Genomic DNA, 20703 nt, shown 5'->3' with positions numbered 1-20703 from the left:
TGTCATGATATTAAAATATTAATCGTAAATATTTCATTTGATTATGATAACATTTTCTGAATGAAGTCTAAATGTAATGTTAATGAATAAATATTTCCAATATGGCCTCAACGTCACCTTGCGACTGAGCGCTCAAGACGGTGTGTATGTCTATATGTCTACAGCAGTGACAGGAAAGTGCTGCAGGTTCACGTCGGACGCACCAGGAAATCAATTCATCCTTTTATTTGGGCCTCAAAATACGCTTATACGAATATCACATTTCCCAGGACTTCAAGCCACCATTCTTAACCACTTATCCGCCGCTACCGGGCACGTGGCTAGCATGCTAACGTGCTCGTGAGGGGGAAGAGTCACTCGAACCACTGACCTCGTCTAGAGCTTTCTTATAGCTCTGATGGATGGAAGAGAGAAGAAAATTGACAATGAGCATGAGAAGTGAGTCAAGTGTGTGTTGAGCATGTGTTTGGTGTGTGTGTGTGTGTGTGTGTGTGTACTCACCGCAGGCCGACTGGGTCTGGACACGTCTCTGCTGTCGTCTTTTGCTTCGTCAGACGCCAACGCGGAACCTTCTGAGCACACCAATCAATAATCAATCAATTCATAGGCATGCGCAAGTCTTTATCTCATTTTGTTAGTGGACAGAAGCAATCGTGATAATAGCAAACTAGCGCTAATGCTAACCACAGTTTGGCAACCTCTTCTGCCCTCTTTTGAACTAGTGCGTCGCTTTTGGATAAATGTGTGGGCACCTCGTTCGTTGGACCCCCCCTGCGAGCTTGGGGTGCTGGAGCTGGAGGAGCTTCCACTGCTTGTCCTCTTCATGGGCGTATCCATGGAAATGTCAGTCCGCCGCAGGTCGGGGTTGCTACGGCAACACGTGCGCTCATTTACCAAATAGACAGTTTCCAGAACAGCTTGTTGCATGTGTGTGATGTGTGTGTGTGATGTGTGTGTGTGTGTGTGTTTACCTGGCTCGTATGAGGTGAGCTCCGGCCCTCGGTCCGAGACCCGGCCCATTTCCTGGAGAGTTTTTCCTGACCAGGGCCGGAGAGATGGACGTGGTCCTCTGTGGGACCTGGGGGAATACACGTTGGGAAGGTCATAGGTCAAATTCAGCATGACAGTGAACCTCTAAGATGACTTTCCTATGATGTTGAAGTGTTTTGAAGCCACAGTTTAGACAAGATTTAGGCTTAGATTTACTGTATGAAATTAGTTATTTAAAATCTATGAATTTATTTTTCATATTTTATTGATTTACTCATAATATAATACAATATAATATTGTACCAAGTGAATTTTTGTATGTTTTTATATAATAGTTTAAATAACATTAAATAATAAAAATAAAACGTTCTATCTTCATTCTAATATTTTGGTTGAATATTTTACACTTATTTGGATTTGATTTTTATTATAGATCATTTTTTTCTCTATTTGTGACGGCGCGGGTTTCACTGTATTGTACGAGCATAAACAAACAAGCCACACACAGCCCAAAAAATAAGACGCCAATTGAGGCTGACAAATGAACAAGATTGTTATTTGTTGTAATGTTTGTGTTCAAGTAGCAGTTGTTTGAAGGACAACAATAATCATAACAGCTACGCTAATTTCCGTTAGCCTGTCTATATCGTTCTCCATTTTATGTTAGCATAAAGCTATAAGGCTTTTGTGACGACCCGCTTTGGTTGAACATTTTGGTGTTGAAATGGGAGTCGGGAAAATATCCCCCGCGACAAATAGCGGGTTCGCTGTACACAACACAAAGCACGCACACACAAGAGGTGCAGAGGAGGCGGCATGCAGACACCTTGGGGGGCATGTCGTCGTCCTGCCGCAGCCAGGAGCTGCGATCCAGCTTGTCAAGAGGGGGCGCCAGACGTGCGAGAGGCAGGGGAGGAGGGGTGTCGGAGGTGGGGTCCGAGTTCTGCCGGGGCATGGGAGGGCGCGAGGGGGAGGGCGACAGGGCGGAGGACGAGGACGACACCCCGTGGGGGTCGTACAGGGACTGAGAGCCGGACAGGCCCGGACTCTTCACCTGCACCAGGTGGGCCATCTGCACCGGCATCGGCAGGAAGAGGAGGAGAAGGAGGAGGAAGCGAACGGGAGGAGGAGGAGGAGGAAGATGAGGAGGCGCAGGGGGAGGAAGTGGAGAAGAGGGAGTATAGTAGTAGGAGGAGAACCAGGAAAAGGAGGTGATGGTGGAGGAGGATGTGGAGAGGAGGGTAACCAAGAAGAGGAGGCGATGCAGGAGGTAAAGTAGGAGGAGCAAGAGGAGGAAGTAGAGAAGAAGAGATAGAGGAGGAGGAGAACCAGGAAGGGGTGAAGAAACAGAAGTTGAGGAGGAGGAGAACCAGGAAGAGGAGGTCATGAAGGAGGTGGAGGACGATGAGGAGGAGGAGGAAGAGAAGGGGAGAAGAAAGAGGAAAATGAGAGGGAACAGGAGGTGTAAGTGGAGATGAGGAAGTAGAGGAGGAGAAGGAGGAGGAAGAGAACGGGAGGAGGAAGAGGAAGATGAGGAGGCGCAGGGGGAGGAAGTGGAGAAGAGGGAGTATAGTAGTAGGAGGAGAACCAGGAAAAGGAGGTGATGAAGGAGGTAGAGGATGAGGAGAGGAGGGGAACCAAGAAGAAGAGGCGATGCAGGAGGTAGAGTAGGAGGAGCAAGAGGAGGAAGTAGAGAAGAAGAGATAGAGGAGGAGGAGAACCAGGAAGGGGTGAAGAAACAGAAGTTGAGGAGGAGGAGAACCAGGAAGAGGAGGTCATGAAGGAGGTGGAGGACGATGAGGAGGAGGAGGAAGAGAAGGGGAGAAGAAAGAGGAAAATGAGAGGGAACAGGAGGTGTAAGAGGAAGATGAGGAGGCGCAGGGGGAGGAAGTGGAGAAGAGGGAGTATAGTAGTAGGAGGAGAACCAGGAAAAGGAGGTGATGAAGGAGGTAGAGGAGGAGGATGTGGAGAGGAGGGTAACCAAGAAGAGGAGGCGATGCAGGAGGTAAAGTAGGAGGAGCAAGAGGAGGAAGTAGAGAAGAAGAGATAGAGGAGGAGGAGAACCAGGAAGGGGTGAAGAAACAGAAGTTGAGGAGGAGGAGAACCAGGAAGAGGAGGTCATGAAGGAGGTGGAGGACGATGAGGAGGAGGAGGAAGAGAAGGGGAGAAGAAAGAGGAAAATGAGAGGGAACAGGAGGTGTAAGAGGAAGATGAGGAGGCGCAGGGGGAGGAAGTGGAGAAGAGGGAGTATAGTAGTAGGAGGAGAACCAGGAAAAGGAGGTGATGAAGGAGGTAGAGGATGAGGAGAGGAGGGGAACCAAGAAGAAGAGGCGATGCAGGAGGTAGAGTAGGAGGAGCAAGAGGAGGAAGTAGAGAAGAAGAGATAGAGGAGGAGGAGAACCAGGAAGGGGTGGCGAAACGGAAGTTGAGGAGGAGGAGAACCAGAAAGAGGAGGTGATGAAGGAGGTGGAGGACGATGAGGAGGAGGAGGAAGAGAAGGGGAGAAGAAAGAGGAAAATGAGGGGGAACAGGAGGTGTAAGTGGAGATGAGGAAGTAGAAGAGGAGGAGAACCAGGCAGAGCAGGTGATGCAGGAGGTAGAGGGAAAAGATGAAGCGGAGGAGAAAGAGGACGATGAAGAGTAAGAGGCGGAAGTGAAGAGGAAGTAGAGGAGGAGGAGAAGCAGGAGGAATAGGTGATACAGGAGGTTGAGGAGGAGCAAGAAGAGGAAGTGGAGAATAGGAAGTAGGGGAGGAAGAGAAGCGGAGGAGAAGGAACAGAAGGAGGAAGTGAAGAGAAGGGGAACCAAGAAGAGGAGGCAATTTAGGAGGAGCAGTGGGAGCAAGAGGAGGAAATGAAGGAGGTGAACCAGGAAGAAGAGGCGATGCAGGAGGTACAGGAGGAGGAGCAGGAGGAGGAAGTGGAGAAGAGGCGGTAGAGGAGGAGGAGAACCAGGAAAAGGAGATGATGCAGGAGGTTGAGGAGGAAGAGGAGGAGCAGGACGAGGAATCCGGCGCGTGGTCAGGATGAAGGAGAAAAAGGAGAGAAGATCGTGCATCACACACAGCATTCAACTTCATTCATTCACACTCGGGCAGACAAATAAATCCAGTTTATTTGTCATGACAAATCTTTTTTTTTTTTCTGTTGACAACTTTTAGATTTCTTTGACCCCTCCAGCGACTATCATCCAAACAACTTTTTTTTTTTTTTTAAACATCACGTTGGACTGACCACATTAGCGGAGGCGCATCTATTGTTTGATTGACAGCAGCTGTCGAGGTGCGCTTCGTGCACAGGAAGTCGTGTCGCGTGGCGTCGCGCACGCTCACCTGCGGTTCTACGGAGCGGTGCATGGGCGGCGTCCTGGCCTGCTGGATGCCGCCGCTGCTGAAGGACTCGGAGCGCGGGGGCAGCGACGGGTCCGAGATCCGGTTGGAGACTTTATGCTGCAACGCAGGAGAAGTCTGTCGGTTGACCGCAAAACGCTCGTCCACCTGACACACACACACACACACACACACACACAACTCAGTCACTCCCAGCATGCAACGGGGCACGTGGCAGCCACATGCACTTAGTCGAACCGTCTTTTACCTGGAAAGCCAAGGTATCACTCAATTAAGTTAACTGTGTGTACATTAAAATGTGTACAAAAAGTCAGCTGTCAATCAAAATTATATGATGCAAGTGTGTGTGTGTGTGTGTGTGTGTGTGTGTGTGTGTGTGTGTGTGATCCACAGGGAGTCAGTCCCATTATAGCTGCAGTTGGCCTACATGTGGCTACCAGTCGCCATGTGGAGGCGAACCCGGAGCTGCGGCGTCAGGAGAACTAGGAGTGAAAAGTGCCACCTCTTTTGTAGCGCATACAGAGCTACGCTGCTCACTCATACAGTCAAATGAATTCATGTGTTGAGAAAACATAACAAGGGGAAACAAAGCCTGCAGGAGAACAAGTGTTGGTTAGTTAGTTAGCTAGTTAGTTAGTTAGTTAGTTCACCTTGTGAGCCTTTTAATGCACAACATGAAGCAAAAGTGTTTCCCAACCTTTACTGTGCCAACATAAAAACAAAAAAATATATATTCAATTTGAATCTAAAATATTTTTTTGCCTTTAATTTATTTATTTTTTTTCAATGGAAATTGTGCCACTGCTCCTGTGTGCCATGGCCACCAGGGGGCAGTATAAGACAGAAATGTAGATAGGCATGGAGCTGGTCAGCGTCCCTGATTATCGAAGAATTATTTTGGGTTAAAAATGAATACATGAATAAATAAATAAATTAATTTAATAATAATAATAATAATAAAATATCCACCCCCACCACAACTTGTAGTCGTGCCCATTGTTTACAACTTATTGAGTGATGGCGCAGTGGTTGGGAAGCACTAAAAAGAAGAAGCTGAGAAAAGGAAGAACGTGAATAAGAGATGACGAATTACAAATCGATAGCAGAAAAGGACGTGGCGATGGTGAAGTTGATAGCGTGCGAAAGCGTCGCCCGTGAAGAGAAACCACCTGCTCAGACAAAGAAGCGTTAGCGAGGTTTAATTTAAAAAAAAAAAAAAAAAAAAAGGAAGGTTAGTAACGCCCCTCTCGTCCTCCAACTGACCCGGCGACTGGGACTCCGGCCTCGCGAGTCGGGCTCGGGGACGCAGGTGATCCGGATGCGCGGCAGGTGGACGTGATCCCGGGAGGGGCTGCCGTGGGCGGGGTAGGAAGGGGGGCGGCGGCGGCGGCGAGGCTTGTAACCGGGAAGTAAAAGAAGCGGGTCCAGGTGGGCGTCTCGCGTGTGCCTAAAGGAGTGGTACTTCTTGGGGGGGATGCGAGGGGAGTTGCTCTGAGCTCGCCGCATCACCTGCGGAGGGCGACGCCGGCGTTTAGCGGACCACCACACACATACAGTTTTCCCCCGCACCATCCTCACAATCTACACTGTAGTATCTGTGATGTTGAATGTGTGTGTAGGGGGAGTAGAATCTGCGCTAGCTAGCGGAGGTAAAGTATATGAAATTAGCTAGCGATGTTTCACTTACGCGCAGTTTAACTCTTTGACTGCCAAAAACGTTAAATAACGTTTAGTAAAATCCTAGGGAGGAGTGCCAAAGACGTTAAAAGACGTTTGTTTCAAAACAGAGGTGAAACTAACCATTTTCTATTGTTCATTACTAAAAAACAGAATAAGGTAGAAACAAACTTTTTTTTCTGATGAAAGATGAGAGTCCAATCTTTCATTTGGTAGTATGTGTGTTTCCATAGTCCAAACACATCATTTTCTGTGGCCCTTGAAAGATCAGTCAAAATGCTTAAATCGGCTGGCACCCACGGCATCCCTTTTCTGAAAACGTCTGGCAGTCAAAGAGTTAAGTTAAGACCGATAGATAGCACATTAGCTTCTTTTATTAAGTCTGGAAAGATCCCAAATCCCGTTGCTCCTGGCTAGCGCTTATTGCTACGCGAATAATCAATAATAATAATAATAATAACTACGATTAAAAAAAACTGTGCCATGCAGAGAAACCGTGATAAGCAAACCGTGATATAGCGAGGGATGACCGTATGGCGCCATCTTGTGGTATCTTTACGTCAAGGAACTACAGCATAGTGAGTTGAAGAGCTTCGTGTAGTTTTCAGCCATTTTAAAACTTTTTTTTTTTTAAGGAGGATGGGGCTGAATTACTTGAAGGGGAACACTGTATTCACATACAGTATACACACATATTTACACTAGGGCTGGGCGACATGGCTTGAAATAAAAAAAATAAATATATATATATATATAAAAAAAATAATATTAATAATGAATAAAAAAATCTATTTAAAAAAATAAATAATTTAAAATGAGTAAAATAGATTTGGAAAAAAATCTGGGAAAATTTGTTTTCAATTTTAATCAATTCATCATTATTATTTTTCCTTAAATGATCCTGAGAAGTAAACTGAAGTGAATCTCCTCGTCCTAATACACAAATACATTAATTAACACTCACTGGCCAACAAACAAACAGATGAACTGTAGACGTGTCACCTAAAACACAATATGAGACCATGTGCACAAATTTGCCCGATATTTCCCCCATATTTTTGTCTCACTGTATCAACTGAATGGACATTGTGCTGCTCTTGGTCACTTCAAATGATCCTGTGTCAAACTGCAACCTGCTTCCGCGCCTGTTAAAGTTGAAGGTTACTCTCTTAAGTAAATCTTGTCAAAGGGCACAAGGTCAAACGAAGGACAGTTTAGAAGTGTGACAATCAAAAATGGAGATGATGGACCGTTTGTAGAAAAACGCTGTGGAAGTCAACAGAACGTGTTAATTCAAGTTTTCACTTCAAAAATGAACATGTGAGACAAAAAAAAAATGGCAGCAGGAACTTGACACTCAGGTATCTCATACAAGACTGCGCCGCCCACCTCCTTGGCCCAGGCGGGCTTGTCGTTGGCGGGCCCCGGCGCCTGGTCCTTGTAGTGGTACAGCTGCTTCTTGTCCTGCAGGGGGCGCTGCTGCGGGTCCTGCTGCTGTTGCTGCTGCAGCGACACCAGGTACGCTCGCTCCTGCTGCAGCTGCCTCTGCAGACGCTCCGCCTGGCGCTGCTCCTCGATCTGTTTGCGCTTGTACTCCTGACCACCAAACACCAAACAAAGACTAATTATCTTGCTTTTTTATTTTATTTTTATTTTTTACTTATATTGTGACTATCAGTTTTTCAACATTTTTTTCCCCACTTTTGTTAACAAGAGTATCAAAACCTAGATTTTTTTTAATTGTACATTTAGAACATATATAAAATTTGTGATTAATCGTGAGTTAACTAGTGAAGTCATGCGATTAATTACGACAATACAATAATTTTATTTTCTAGGTTTTCATACTCTTGATTCATTATTTTAACTCATTCACTGCCATTGACGGTTATAGACGTCAAATATTCATTTAAAAATTTTTTTTTCACTTTTGTTAACAAGAGTATGAAATTGTACATTTAGAACAGATATAACATTTGTGATTAATCGTGAGTTAACTCGTGAAGTCATGCAATTAATTACGATAAAAATTAATCCCAACGCTCCTAATTTTTAATAATCTTTTTTTTTTTATCGCGTCAAGCAATTACATTTTTTAATTGTAATTAATCGCATGACTTCAATTGTTAACTCACGATTATTCATATGGTTTTTTATCTGTTCTAAATGTACAAAAAATTTTTTGCTAGGTTTTCATACTCTTGATTCATTTTTTTAACTCATTCACTGCCATTGACGGTTATAGACGTCAAATATTCATTTTCCTTTTTTTTTTTCACTTTTGTTAACAAGAGTATGAAATTGTACATTTAGAACAGACATATAACATTTGTGATTGATCGTGAGTTAACTCGTTAAGTCATGCAATTAATTACGATAAAAATTAATCCCAACGCTCCTAATTTTTAACAATCTTTTTTTTATCGCGTCAAGCAATTACATTTTTTAATTGTAATTAATCGCATGACTTCAATTGTTAACTCACGATTATTCATATGTTTTTTATCTGTTCTAAATGTACAATTTTTTTTCTAGGTTTTCATACTCTTGATTCATTTTTTTAACTCATTCACTGCCATTGACGGTTATAGACGTCAAATATTCATTAAAAAATTTTTTTCACTTTTGTTAACAAGAGTATGAAATTGTACATTTAGAACAGATATAACATTTGTGATTAATCGTGAGTTAACTCGTGAAGTCATGCAATTAATTACGATAAAAATTAATCCCAACGCTCCTAATTTTTAATAATCTTTTTTTTTTTTTATCGCGTCAAGCAATTACATTTTTTAATTGTAATTAATCGCATGACTTCAATTGTTAACTCACGATTATTCATCCGTTTTTTTATCTGTTCTAAATGTACAACTTTTTTTTTTCTAGGTTTTCATACTCTTGTTAACAAAAGTGGAAGAAATTTTAAACTAATAAAAATAGTTCAAATGAATTTTTGACAGCAATAGCGTGGCTGTGAATGACTTAATTGTAATTAATTGCATGACTTCGATAGTTAACTCACGATTAATCGCACATTTTATATCTGTTTTAAATGTACAATAAAAACCTTTTTTTTTTCTGTTTTGATACTATTGTTAACAAAAGTGGAAAAAAATGTTAAATAGAAAATAGAAATAGTTCAAATGAATTTTTGACGTCTATAGCCGTCAATGGCAGCGAATGAGTTAATACAACTTAGCATTTCAGACATACGCTATAAACACTTCTGTGTTCGTGAGACCTTTCCAAAATTGTGCAATAACATTCCAGGCAGTGCTGAGGTGCATTAGAAGAAATGCAGGATGAAGATTTGTAAGCATAGTAACAACAATGCTAATTTCTGCTCGCCTGCCTATGACGTTTTGCATTATACGTTAGCATTAGGCTATATAGCTATCTACATGAATAGGCACCAAAGAATATTTTTAAAAGTGTTATTGGGACTGGAGGAGTGAATAAAAATAAATAAATAATAATTTTCGGCGATCTGGAACAATTCCCCTGCCTTTTCCATGCACTTTGCAGTCGCCCCGGAAACGGCACCACTGAGTGACGTTACCAGCAGTAAGGCCTGTTCCTGCAGGAGCTGCTGCTGCAGGATTTCCAGCTGCCTCTGTTCCTCCTCCAGCTGTCTACGGATGTACTCCTAACGCGGGCAGCAGCGCCACAGAGAGAGCCAATCAGAGCGGGCCGCATCACCAAAGCAGGAAGAAGAAAGAGGAGAAGGCGGAGGAGGACAGAAGGGTTAGAAACCGAAAAGGCGAAGCTTTGCGTGTTGGCGTCCGATTGGAAGAAAGACGTCACATGACGTTGAGGAGACAGGAAGTGGAGCGTTGAAGTTTTTTTTCTTTCAAGTTTTCAATGACTATTAATTCTCTCTCGTGCCGTCCGTGCGACTGTCATACCTGCTCCCTCTCGGCGTGCCGCCTCTCCTCCTCTCGGCGAATCTGCTCCATCTCCTCGTACCTCCTCCTCTGCTCTCGCTCCTGCTGCTTGCGCATCTCACGCTCGCGACGTTGTTGCTGCGGGACGGGGGAAAAAAAATAGAAAGGACATGAGTGCAGCCTGGTTAAAAATTTCGGGACAAAAAGGTGTGATGCACTATTTTGTTATTTTAAATGCAGTTGCGGTATTACGCCACAGGCAGCGCTGTAGCAGTAACAGTTGGACGTCGCAACTAAAACTTTCGGAGAAGAAGCTTGTTTTCTATTGCATATATTGTTGTCTAAATGTGTCATGAATCATCTATATATAACCGTCGTTTAAAAAAAAAGTTAATAAAAATGTAATAACCTCCTCCAGCCGTCGCCTCTGCTCCTTCTGCTCCTCGATGCGCTTCTGCCTCTCGGCCAGCAGTTGGCGCTTGTGCTCCTCGTTCTGCTGCTGCTCCAGCTGCTGCCGACGAATCAGCTCCGAGCGCTCCTTATTGGCTAACTGCAGGCGCAGGAAGTCTCGCCTCAGCGTAGACTCCCCGGGAATATTGATGATGGAACTGGAGGAGGGGGGGCGGGGGGGGGGGGATAGAGGAGGCGGGGTTAAACGCCGAGGGGGCGGCGAAGAAGGCATGCGGCGGTCGTACCTGGGCTCCCCGATGTCACGCTCTTCATCTTCTTCTTCGCTGCCGCTGTACTCGTACTCCGTCTCATCTGGAAGCAGACACATGTTGTTTTCTTTAACACTAAACGGGTTTAATTTGAAGTTGCCAGGAAGCACAGAGATACATTTGAAGAGATGCAGGTTATAGGTTTGCAAATTTGGAAACAACGTTGCTAATTTATGTTAGCCTGTCAATTGGGTTTTGCATTATATGTTAGCATTAAGCTAACAGATGTTTGCTATTTCGGCGTTTGAATACATCTATGGTGTTTTGTATGATATGTTAGCATTAAGTTAACAGATGTTTGCTAGTGATGTTTGAATACTTCTGGTGTTTTGAATTTTAGATTAGCCTTAAGATGACAGATGTTTTTGTCGTTTTGGTGATTGATTAGTCTATGTGGTGTTATTTTGAATTTTATGTTAGCATTCACCTAGCAGATGTTTGTTATTATGGTGTTTGAAAATATCTATGGTGTTTTTGTATTATATGTTAGCATTAAGCTAACAGATGTTTGCTATTTTGGTGTTTGAATACTTCTGGTGTTCTGAATTTTATATTAGCGTTAAGCTAACATGTTTTTTGTCATTTTGGTGTTTGAATACATCTATGGTGTTATTTTGAATTTTATGTTAGCATTAAGCTAATTGGCGTTTCTGGCATTTTGAATTTTATATCAGAAATAAACTAACATGTTTGTGATCTTGGTGTTTGAATACGCCTATTTGAATTTTATATTAGCATTAAGCTAGCAGATGTTCGAATGCGTCAATGGCGTTTAGCATTATAGGTTAGCGTTAAGCTAGCAATAAACTAACATGTTTGTGATCTTGGTGTTTGAATACGCCTATTTGAATTTTATATTAGCATTAAGCTAGCAGATGTTCGAATGCGTCAATGGCGTTTAGCATTATAGGTTAGCGTTAAGCTAGCAATAAACTAACATGTTTGTGATCTTGGTGTTTGAATACGCCTATTTGAATTTTATATTAGCATTAAGCTAGCACATGTTCGAATGCGTCAATGGCGTTTAGCATTATAGGTTAGCGTTAAGCTAGCAATAAACTAACATGTTTGTGATCTTGGTGTTTGAATACGCCTATTTGAATTTTATATTAGCATTAAGCTAGCAGATGTTCGAATGCGTCAATGGCGTTTAGCATTATAGGTTAGCGTTAAGCTAGCAATAAACTAACATGTTTGTGATCTTGGTGTTTGAATACGCCTATTTGAATTTTAGATTAGCATTAAGCTAGCACATGTTCGAATGCGTCAATGGCGTTTAGCATTATAGGTTAGCGTTAAGCTAGCAATAAACTAACATGTTTGTGATCTTGGTGTTTGAATACGCCTATTTGAATTTTATATTAGCATTAAGCTAGCAGATGTTCGAATGCGTCAATGGCGTTTAGCATTATAGGTTAGCGTTAAGCTAGCAATAAACTAACATGTTTGTGATCTTGGTGTTTGAATACGCCTATTTGAATTTTAGATTAGCATTAAGCTAGCAGATGTTCGAATGCGTCAATGGCGTTTAGCATTATAGGTTAGCGTTAAGCTAGCAGATGTTTGTTACCTTAATTTGGCGTTTGACTATACAATCCTGTATTCGTCGACTGTGGGGGCGGATGATGAACTCACCCCTCTCTCCGCGCCTCTTCTTGGTGCGGTCGATGTGGTCCTTGAGCTGGATGCGCACCTGCCGCTCATTGGGGAGGTCGCGGATGAAGGGATGCTTGAGGAGCTGCTCCGTGCTCGGCCGCTGGCTGTGACTCTTCACCAGGCAACTCTCGATGAACGACTGGAACTTTTTGGACCTTCGCCGGCACAACAACAACACAACATGCATCTGTATGCGTTTGTGTGCGTTTTGCCTCACATTGACTCACCATTTCTTTGACTTGAGTCTGGGGGCAGGATTTCTGGGGATGAGGAAGAGCGCTCTCATGGGATGCATGTCACACAGCGCTGAGGACAACAAGACAAGGAAGGGAAAGGGTTGAAGAAAGCAGAAGAAACGATACGAATTAAAGTCACTGTGTGTTGAACTTTAAAGTTTGTGACTTACGCGGCGCTCCCTCCGCCATCTCGATGGCCGTGATGCCCAGCGACCACAGATCGCTCTGCACAAACAAACAAAACAGAAAACACCTTCACTTCACCATTACCAGCTAACGTGCTAGCATGCTAGCCGCTCTACGTGTACTTGTTAAGACATAAAAATATCACGCCGCCATCTGTCCTCTCACATTTGGACACTTTTCCCTCTCACTTCACTTGTTCCCGGACCGTTCTGCAGCCAAGCTTGGAAGCTGATATCGGAAAGTGGAACAAACAACACGTCGCCAGCACAAGAAACAAAAAAAAAACAAAAAAAGCACTTTCGAGGTCATCTTGTGTTTGGCTACATGATGGTGAATCAACTTTGAAGTTTTAGTTATAGTATTTCACGTACTATATAAGGTTTCCATGTTTCGAACTATTTTGCCCAGCAACAACGCAACGTGGTATTGGAATTAGCATTGGCTCAATTAGCATTAACTTGCTAGCATTAGCACACTAAGTCTTTGAATTGCTATGTGTTAATATTCAGAATTATATTCACTACTACTAAAAAAAATATTATTGTACATTTGCAAAGCATAAAATTTGTGATTAATCGTGAGTTAAAGTTAAAGTCATGTGATTAAATACAATTACAAATTTTAATCGCCTAACACCCCTAATATTTACTGTAATTATATGCGTAATTATCATCCGATTCGATTAATAGAGGTAAAGACATTTTGTCTTTCAAAAAAAAAAAATTCTGATTTACGCAATTTTGGTTTTTGCTTTAAGTCTGCCATGCTGCTTGAAGATCTATTTCCAAAAATGTCTTGATTTATGACAATAAATGAATACAAATGTAATGTAAACAACAACATTTGCTAAACTTGTACCTTGAAATCGTAGGTGGCGTCCGGGTTCTCGTCACAGGCGATGACCTCCGGCGCCATCCAGTACGGCGTCCCAATGAAAGTGTTCCTTCGGCCCACCGTGCGATCCAGCTGAGCGCTCACACCAAAGTCCACTGCGCACACACATAACAATTTCATATTGTGGACCCACATGTCTTTTTAAGGACAAAGCGGCGCTCTGATCTCACCTAGCTTGACTTCGGCATTCTCCGTCAGGAGCACGTTTTGACCTTTGATGTCACGGTGGATGACCTTGTGCTGGTGGAGGTGAGTGAGACCCTGCGGGAGGACAACCGTCACTCGTTTCAACTGGTCATCGCGTCCTCCGCGCGTCCTTCCCCTTCATCCCAGCTCACCCTCAGGATCTCCCTGCAGACGTAAGCGATCCACTCCTCCTTCAGAGAATTGCCTTTGGTGTTCTTGATGAGATCCGTAATCGAGCCGGCGCCGCAGAACTCCATCACCAGCTAGAAAATATCACGTAAACAAAAAAAAAAACGAATCTAGCATCAGACTGATTCATTCATTGGTTGATTCTGTGTCCCAATACTTTTGTCATATCCGGTGTACATTGCGTCCATACGCACCCACAGTTGGTCGTCCATGCCGGGAGGGTTCTTCTTAATGAAGGCGCCATAGTAGGTGGCGATGTTCCTGTGGTGGCTGTATTTCTTCAGCATGTTGATCTCAGCTTTAATCTCCTCCTCCTCATCCTTAACACAAACGCACACACACGCGTGAGCATGTGTTTACGTGAATCTCGGTGTGTGTGTGTGTGTGTGTGTGTGTGTGTGTGTGTGTGTGTGTGTGTACAGTGTACGGATATGCCTGTGAGTCTCTATGTATGCTTAGGTAGCAGTTGTTTAGAATTCCGCTAACATCTATGTATGCTAATTTCCTTTAGCCCGTCTATGGTGTTTCGTATCTTGTTAGCATTAAGCTAGCTGACGAAAGGAAATAATATTGTTTAGTTACTTACTCCTGTGACATCCATGACTTTGATTGCCGCCAGCTGGCCAGTCTTGACATGGCGACCCTGACACAGAGAGACATTGTTTTTTTTTTTTTTTAAATCATAACAATAAATATAAAACTAAAACTCTTGTCACGTGAATGTAGGGCTGTTTAGTTGAACACGAATGGCCATGTAACTTCTGCCATCTAGTGGACACGTATGGAATTGTTCTGCCTGTCACTGGCATAGAAAGATGAACACATTTACATTATCCCTACTTGTTGACTTCCTCCAATGAAGACATTTTCATCCACACCGGTCATGTGATAAAACTTCTGGTTGACAGTGTGACACTGTGACACTGTGGAAGCGGCGGGTCGGCGGCGGCGGCGGCCGTCGGGCAATAAAAGTGAAGCGAGAGGAAGCGATAGCATCTCTGTTTGCTTATCTCGCTTCCTGCAACACTGACACCCGCCAACACAATCGCTCCTGTTGGTCTGTGCGCGCGTGTTTGTGTGTGAAATGCACACACGCGCGCGCACGCACACACCTGCAGGGGGGGGTGTGGACCTCTTTAGCTGCAGCCTCACCACCAGTCTTCGGGTGCTGTGTTCAGACAAGCCTCACATTCCTCGCATGCTGGTAACCCTTCAAATGACTTCAGTATTATCGAGGATGAGATGAAAGATGATGACATCATGAAAAAAAAACAACCATTCAAGCCACTCCCACTTCAAATTGACTATCAAACTAACTGCCTTAAGCCCCGCCCGTTAGTTTAATGCTTATATATAATGGAAAGCGCCACTGACACGCTAACGGTTAGCATTGATGAGCAACACATGGACACAGATTATATAACAACGCTCAATATTAATATTGTAATATTTTAATAATATTTAGCTAGCTAATATATTTTTAAGATACTTACAGTCGTAGCATTCTTCTTCTTCGTTTGTGTTGACACGACTGTATTATGCTGCCCCCAGTGGCCAAGGTGGGCGCACCAGAAGGAGGATTAAATCGTGATGCGCAAACTGTCTAATGATAACATGTTATCACGGAAAACAAATTAAACTTGTATCTCAAAGCACAATAATACTTGTCTGAGCTTCTCTTTTATATGTTTGTAAGTGTTCCGTATGATATTAGCGTAGCAATGAAAGCGGCTGTGTTAAATTCCATCGTTCAGCATTCGGGAAGTTGCTATTGTCACACTGATTGGACGGCAATGTTTGTGTGGCCGCCTCTGATTGGTTGACGCCAACTGTGAGGCATGTAGCTGAACTTAAAACATTTAAATGAAACAAAATGTTTCTTTGTTTTGATAAAGAAATGTCACGCAACAGCAGATTTAAAAAAAAAAAAAAAAAACTTTTAAAATATGGCATTTTAGCATTTTAGCTAATTTGCACGTCGTGCGTTGTGTGCGCTTCTGATTCCAATTCCTCTGATTTAATCAAACAGGAACCATCCCCGCCAGCCACAAACACACTCAGCAGTCTAATGAGTCAGGAGTCAGTATTAAGCAAGTGACATTACGCAAGAATGTACAGAAATTAACCTTTGCGTCTGCACATTTTCCATCACACGCACACACATAATAATGTCATGTTTCACCGATACGACGCATAAGAGATCATGACGGGAAGATTACGCGTGTGGACGTGCTCCAACTCACTGACTTCGCAGGCAACATCCAGGAATTCCAAAAATGTTTTCAACTTCAGTGCCGCTGCTAGTTGTTAGCACCTGTGTGTTAGCGCTCATGCTCTGGAAAAAAAAATCAAAACTCCAAAAATCACAACTTTGTAATGGACTACCAGAACCTCCTTGACCATCAAAAACAATATAGATCTCTACAACCTTCTCAACGCCGAAATTCACAACCTTGGATTGGACAACCAGAATGTCGTAGATTACCACCAAACACAACAGATTTGATGTCATCCAGGTTCATAGAGCGACCGTCTGCCAGGACAACAAATCAGGGCCACTGCGCCACGTTTGGGAATGCGCAGCTCAGTGTTTACACTCAACACTTTTAATCATCTTAAATCTGATTATCGGAAATATACACGCAACACCAGGAGAACGAGGCATCACCTTGTATCAACAGGCATTACCTTGTATACTTGGCCGTAGGTGCCATTGCCAACCAGTTCGACCAGCTCAAAGATGCCTGCCGGGTCCTGGGAGAGATAAACACCACAAACGTTAGCAAACGGGAAATTATTATTTTGCGAGTGTGAGAGGTTGCTAAAATAAAGATGAAAAAACAGAGTAAAAGTAAAAATATGATGAGTAGGTGCTAGATGACACTTTAAGCTAAAAGATGCTAAGCGGGCGCAAGACAATGCTAACCTAGAGCTAAAGGATGATGAGTAGGAAGGAGACAACACATTAAGCTAAAGGATGCTAAGTTAGTGTAGGACGATTTTAAGGTAATGCTAATGGCTGCTATGTAGGAGCAAGATACATTTTAAGCTAAACCTAAATATGCTAAGAAGCAGCTAGCATACTAAGATGCCAAATAGGTGTGATAAAATGCTAAGCTAAAGCTAATGGATGCTATGTAGGAGCGAGATCAATTTTAAGCTAAACCTAAATATGCTAAGAAGCAGCAATGACACAAAGATGCCAAATAGGCGTGATTAAATGCTAAGCTAAAGCTAAAGGATGCGGAGCTGGAGCAAGATGATGCTAAGATAAAGCTAAAAGATGTTAAGCAGGCGCAAGACAATGCTAACCTAAATTTAAAGGATGATGAGTAGGAAGGAGACAACACATTAAGCTAAAGGATGCTAAGTTAGTGTAGGACGATTTTAAGATAATGCTAATGGCTACTATGTAGGAGCGAGATACATTTTAAGCTAAACCTAAATATGCTAAGAAGCAGCTAGCATACTAAGATGTCAAATAGGTGTGATAAAATGCTAAGCTAAAGCTAAAGGATGCGGAGTTGGAGCGAGATGATGCTAAGATAAAGCTAAAAGATCCTAAGCGGGCGGAAGACAATGCTAACCTAGAGCTAAAGGATGATGAGTAGGAAGGAGACAACACATTAAGCTAAAGGATGCTAAGTTAGTGTAGGACGATTTTAAGGTAATGCTAATGGCTACTATGTAGGAGCGAGATCAATTTAAGCTAAACCTAAATATGCTAATAAGCAGCTAGCACACTAAGATGCCAACTAGGTGTGATAAAATGCTAAGCTAAAGCTAAAGGATGCGGAGCTGAAGCGAGATGATGCTAAGATAAAGCTAAAAGATGCTAAGCAGGCGCAAGACAATGCTAAGCTAGAGCTAAAGGATGATGAGTAGGAAGGAGACAACACATTAAGCTAAAGGATGCTAAGTTAGTGTAGGACGATTTTAAGATAATGCTAATGGCTTCTATGTAGGAGCAAGATACATTTTAAGCTAAACCTAAATATGCTAAGAAGCAGCTAGCATACTAAGATGCCAAATAGGTGTGATAAAATGCTAAGCTAAAGCTAATGGATGCTATGTAGGAGTGAGATAAATTTTAAGATAAACCTAAATATGCTAAGAAGAAGCTATCACACTCCAAATGGAGTTGGAGCGAGATGATGCAAAGATAAAGCTAAAAGATGTGAAGTGGGCACAAGATGATGCTAAAATATTGGATTAGATATAATGGACAACACTATCAACTAAAATATGCTAAGTAGGCTAGACTGTTGTGGTTGTCTTAGAAGACAGTTTGCCTTTTATCTGAGGAACAAAATCATCAGTTTCTAGCCCATTTTGGGGGTTACTTCACCACTAAATTGTATTCTCAACATCCTTAAAATATGAATTATGATTTTTTTCTTTCTTCCTGTAAGTCCTTTTAAAACATGCTAGTGTAGAGTTAGCTGACGTTTTTTTTCTAGCTAAAACCCGTTTCTCTGTCCTCTTTTTTTGAATTGAGGGACTTTTTGCGTCATGTGCTCACGTGTCCAAAAAATAAGCCCACGCTCCATTTGATGTGTTTTTAGTGTTCACTTCCACAATCAAGTCCAAGTTGGATATGGCCGCATCGTTCGGTGTGTGAAGGGTTTTTAGAGGTTAAATGATCGAGTGTCTTTTGGAAGGGATGAAAGGACAGCTTTGTATGTGTGTGATAGCGGCACGAGCCCCCGCCTCGGTTTTGAGGCAGCTTCTCCACCACAACGTACTGTAGACGGCCTCTCATGCTCTCTTCCATTTTCTCCGTCCAGACTATTTCGCGGCTCCAACATGCAAAAAGCTAACATACGCGTTTAACAACAAAGGGAAGTGAAGATCGTAAGTGAATGAGTGTGCGTGCGTGCGTGCGCAAGTGTGTGTCATCTCAGTCCTGTGTGACCTAATTTCTCCTCACTGATGGAGACATTTGAGGCCTACAAATGCATCTGCTCTTTTCTGACAATCTCGGACACGCACGCACTCGTGCGCGCGCGCGCACACACACGCACTCCCGAGTCGCACCCTCCATCGTGTCCAGACTTGACTCTGCAGGTACTTGTTTTGCGTGGCGTTGTTGTTCACTGTTGTGTTGTGTAATTAAAATAATAAAGAAGGAGACGAGACACGGGGACGCGCGCGCACGCACGCACGCGCGGCGACACGCTCGTCTGAGCCATGTAAGAAGAAGGTGCAAGTTGACATGTGAATTCTCTCACTGGGCACACGCGCGCGCTTGCCTGCCCGCCCGCCCACACATTCCTCAGCTATGGCGTGCGAGAGTGCGCGTGCGCGTGCTCGCCGAGCGCGTCACTGCTGCTGATGTGACCACAACATCACGAAATGGCGGAACTGGCTGGCTGGATGGCGCGCGCGCGCGCGAGCGCGTCTCCTCGTTGGGATTTACATGCACGCGCGTCAAGCCAAACGATTTGAACGAGACGCGCGCGCGCACATCTGCACGAACCGAGGTGCGAACGCGCGCGCGGGCGCGACCTCGATTGTCAAGAAAACACAATCACGCGCGCGACATGCAGCATGAACGAAGCAGCACCCGCGCGCGCGCGACACCAGTAGGGTGAGGGGGAGCAGGCAGGTTGAGGATGGTGAGGAAAAAGGGTGAGAGATGGGGGGGGGGGGGGGTGGGTAGGACAGGTGCTGGGCAACACGCACGTAGACGCGCGCGCGCGCGCGCGCTCGGCTTACCCGCAGAGCAGACAGGTCGATCTCGTCCAGACTCCTCGCGGGGGAGTCGCTCGCCATGGCGGCGGAGGGACGGATGCGGCTGGTTCACTCAAGATGGAAGGAAGGAAGCGTCCTGATCGACTCGTCCTCCAACCTTGCTCCCTCCTCGTCCTCCTTCCTTCCTCCCCCTCTACCACCACCTCCGCCTCCTCCTCCCTCCACGAGGTCGGGCGACGTCAGGAAGAAGAAGAAGCGACGACAACGTGCACGGAAGCTTCAGGTACTGCTACATGCCTCCACCTGCGCGGACGCGCGCACGAGAGAGTGCACATCGGCGGCGGCGGCGCGCACTCCACAGCGTCACTCGCCGGGAGCGCGCGCGGATCCCGGGAGGGGCGTTCACGTCACTTGGACACGCCCACTATCTAGCTATCTATTTTTATAACTCGACTGTTGGAAATTCAGATGATAATTAAAGGTTAATTAACATTTGTTTCGGAATTATTGGAACCAAAAAGTGTTCTCGAGACACCGATATGGCTAGCCTGCTATACTAGCGGGCTAATATGAAAGAATATCTAGTGGGAGGTTGTGAGTTAAAAAAAAAATAATAATAATAATAATCATCAGTTTTAGTGCTGCATTTGTGTAACTTTTTGTCTTTCAAATTTTGTTTTAAGGAGTTTTTTTTTGAGCAGCTTTCTTTTATTTTTGTATTCTATGAATGTATGTATAGTTAAAGATTTGTTTGTTTTTAGTAGGTGCGAGGTAAAAGTTATGTCATAAAAACTGAACAAAAGATGCTATTTTAAAAAATGTATTTTGTTAGAACATGCAAACTGATTTAACGAATATATATATATATATATATATATATATATATATATATATATATTTATTTTTATTTATTTTTTTTTTTCACTATTATTGTTTTTTTTTTTCCATCTTATTTTTCAATACTACAAGAACCTTTTGGTTCGGTGCTGATGTCGCACAAACCTCAACTGTGTCAACCCAAGCGTTCAGATTGCTTCAGGCGC

General features: G+C 43.5%; 1 protein-coding gene across 16 annotated transcripts in view; it reads right to left on the bottom strand.

Moving 5' to 3' along the window:
- tnikb (TRAF2 and NCK interacting kinase b) overlaps positions 1-20018 on the bottom strand; it is a 29982-nt gene extending 9964 nt beyond the window's left edge. Inside the window, exons 1-22 of one of the 16 annotated variants that reach the window (XM_077555126.1) lie at positions 19685-20018; positions 16655-16720; positions 14553-14609; positions 14161-14286; positions 13930-14040; positions 13762-13852; positions 13556-13686; positions 12682-12736; positions 12503-12581; positions 12255-12430; positions 10596-10662; positions 10310-10508; positions 9922-10038; positions 9522-9662; positions 7406-7612; positions 5603-5848; positions 4322-4486; positions 1817-2062; positions 972-1078; positions 753-868; positions 502-572; positions 371-394 (exon numbers count right to left, since the gene is read on the bottom strand). In XM_077555126.1, coding sequence (XP_077411252.1) covers positions 371-394; positions 502-572; positions 753-868; positions 972-1078; positions 1817-2062; positions 4322-4486; positions 5603-5848; positions 7406-7612; positions 9522-9662; positions 9922-10038; positions 10310-10508; positions 10596-10662; positions 12255-12430; positions 12503-12581; positions 12682-12736; positions 13556-13686; positions 13762-13852; positions 13930-14040; positions 14161-14286; positions 14553-14609; positions 16655-16720; positions 19685-19741 — 2655 coding nt within the window. In that variant the 5' untranslated portion in view covers positions 19742-20018. The remainder of the gene's footprint in view (positions 1-370; positions 395-501; positions 573-752; positions 869-971; positions 1079-1816; positions 2063-4321; positions 4487-5602; positions 5849-7405; positions 7613-9521; positions 9663-9921; positions 10039-10309; positions 10509-10595; positions 10663-12254; positions 12431-12502; positions 12582-12681; positions 12737-13555; positions 13687-13761; positions 13853-13929; positions 14041-14160; positions 14287-14552; positions 14610-16654; positions 16721-19684) is intronic. The other 15 variants (XM_077555128.1, XM_077555131.1, XM_077555129.1 and 12 more) reach the window with 15 other exon arrangements.
- Positions 20019-20703: the final 685 nt, after the last annotated feature.

This window comes from Vanacampus margaritifer, chromosome 20 (assembly GCF_051991255.1).
Source record: "Vanacampus margaritifer isolate UIUO_Vmar chromosome 20, RoL_Vmar_1.0, whole genome shotgun sequence".
Lineage (NCBI taxonomy): Eukaryota > Metazoa > Chordata > Actinopteri > Syngnathiformes > Syngnathidae > Vanacampus > Vanacampus margaritifer.
Note: the sequence above shows the minus strand (reverse complement) of the source record. Positions and strands in the feature narration are given on the sequence as shown.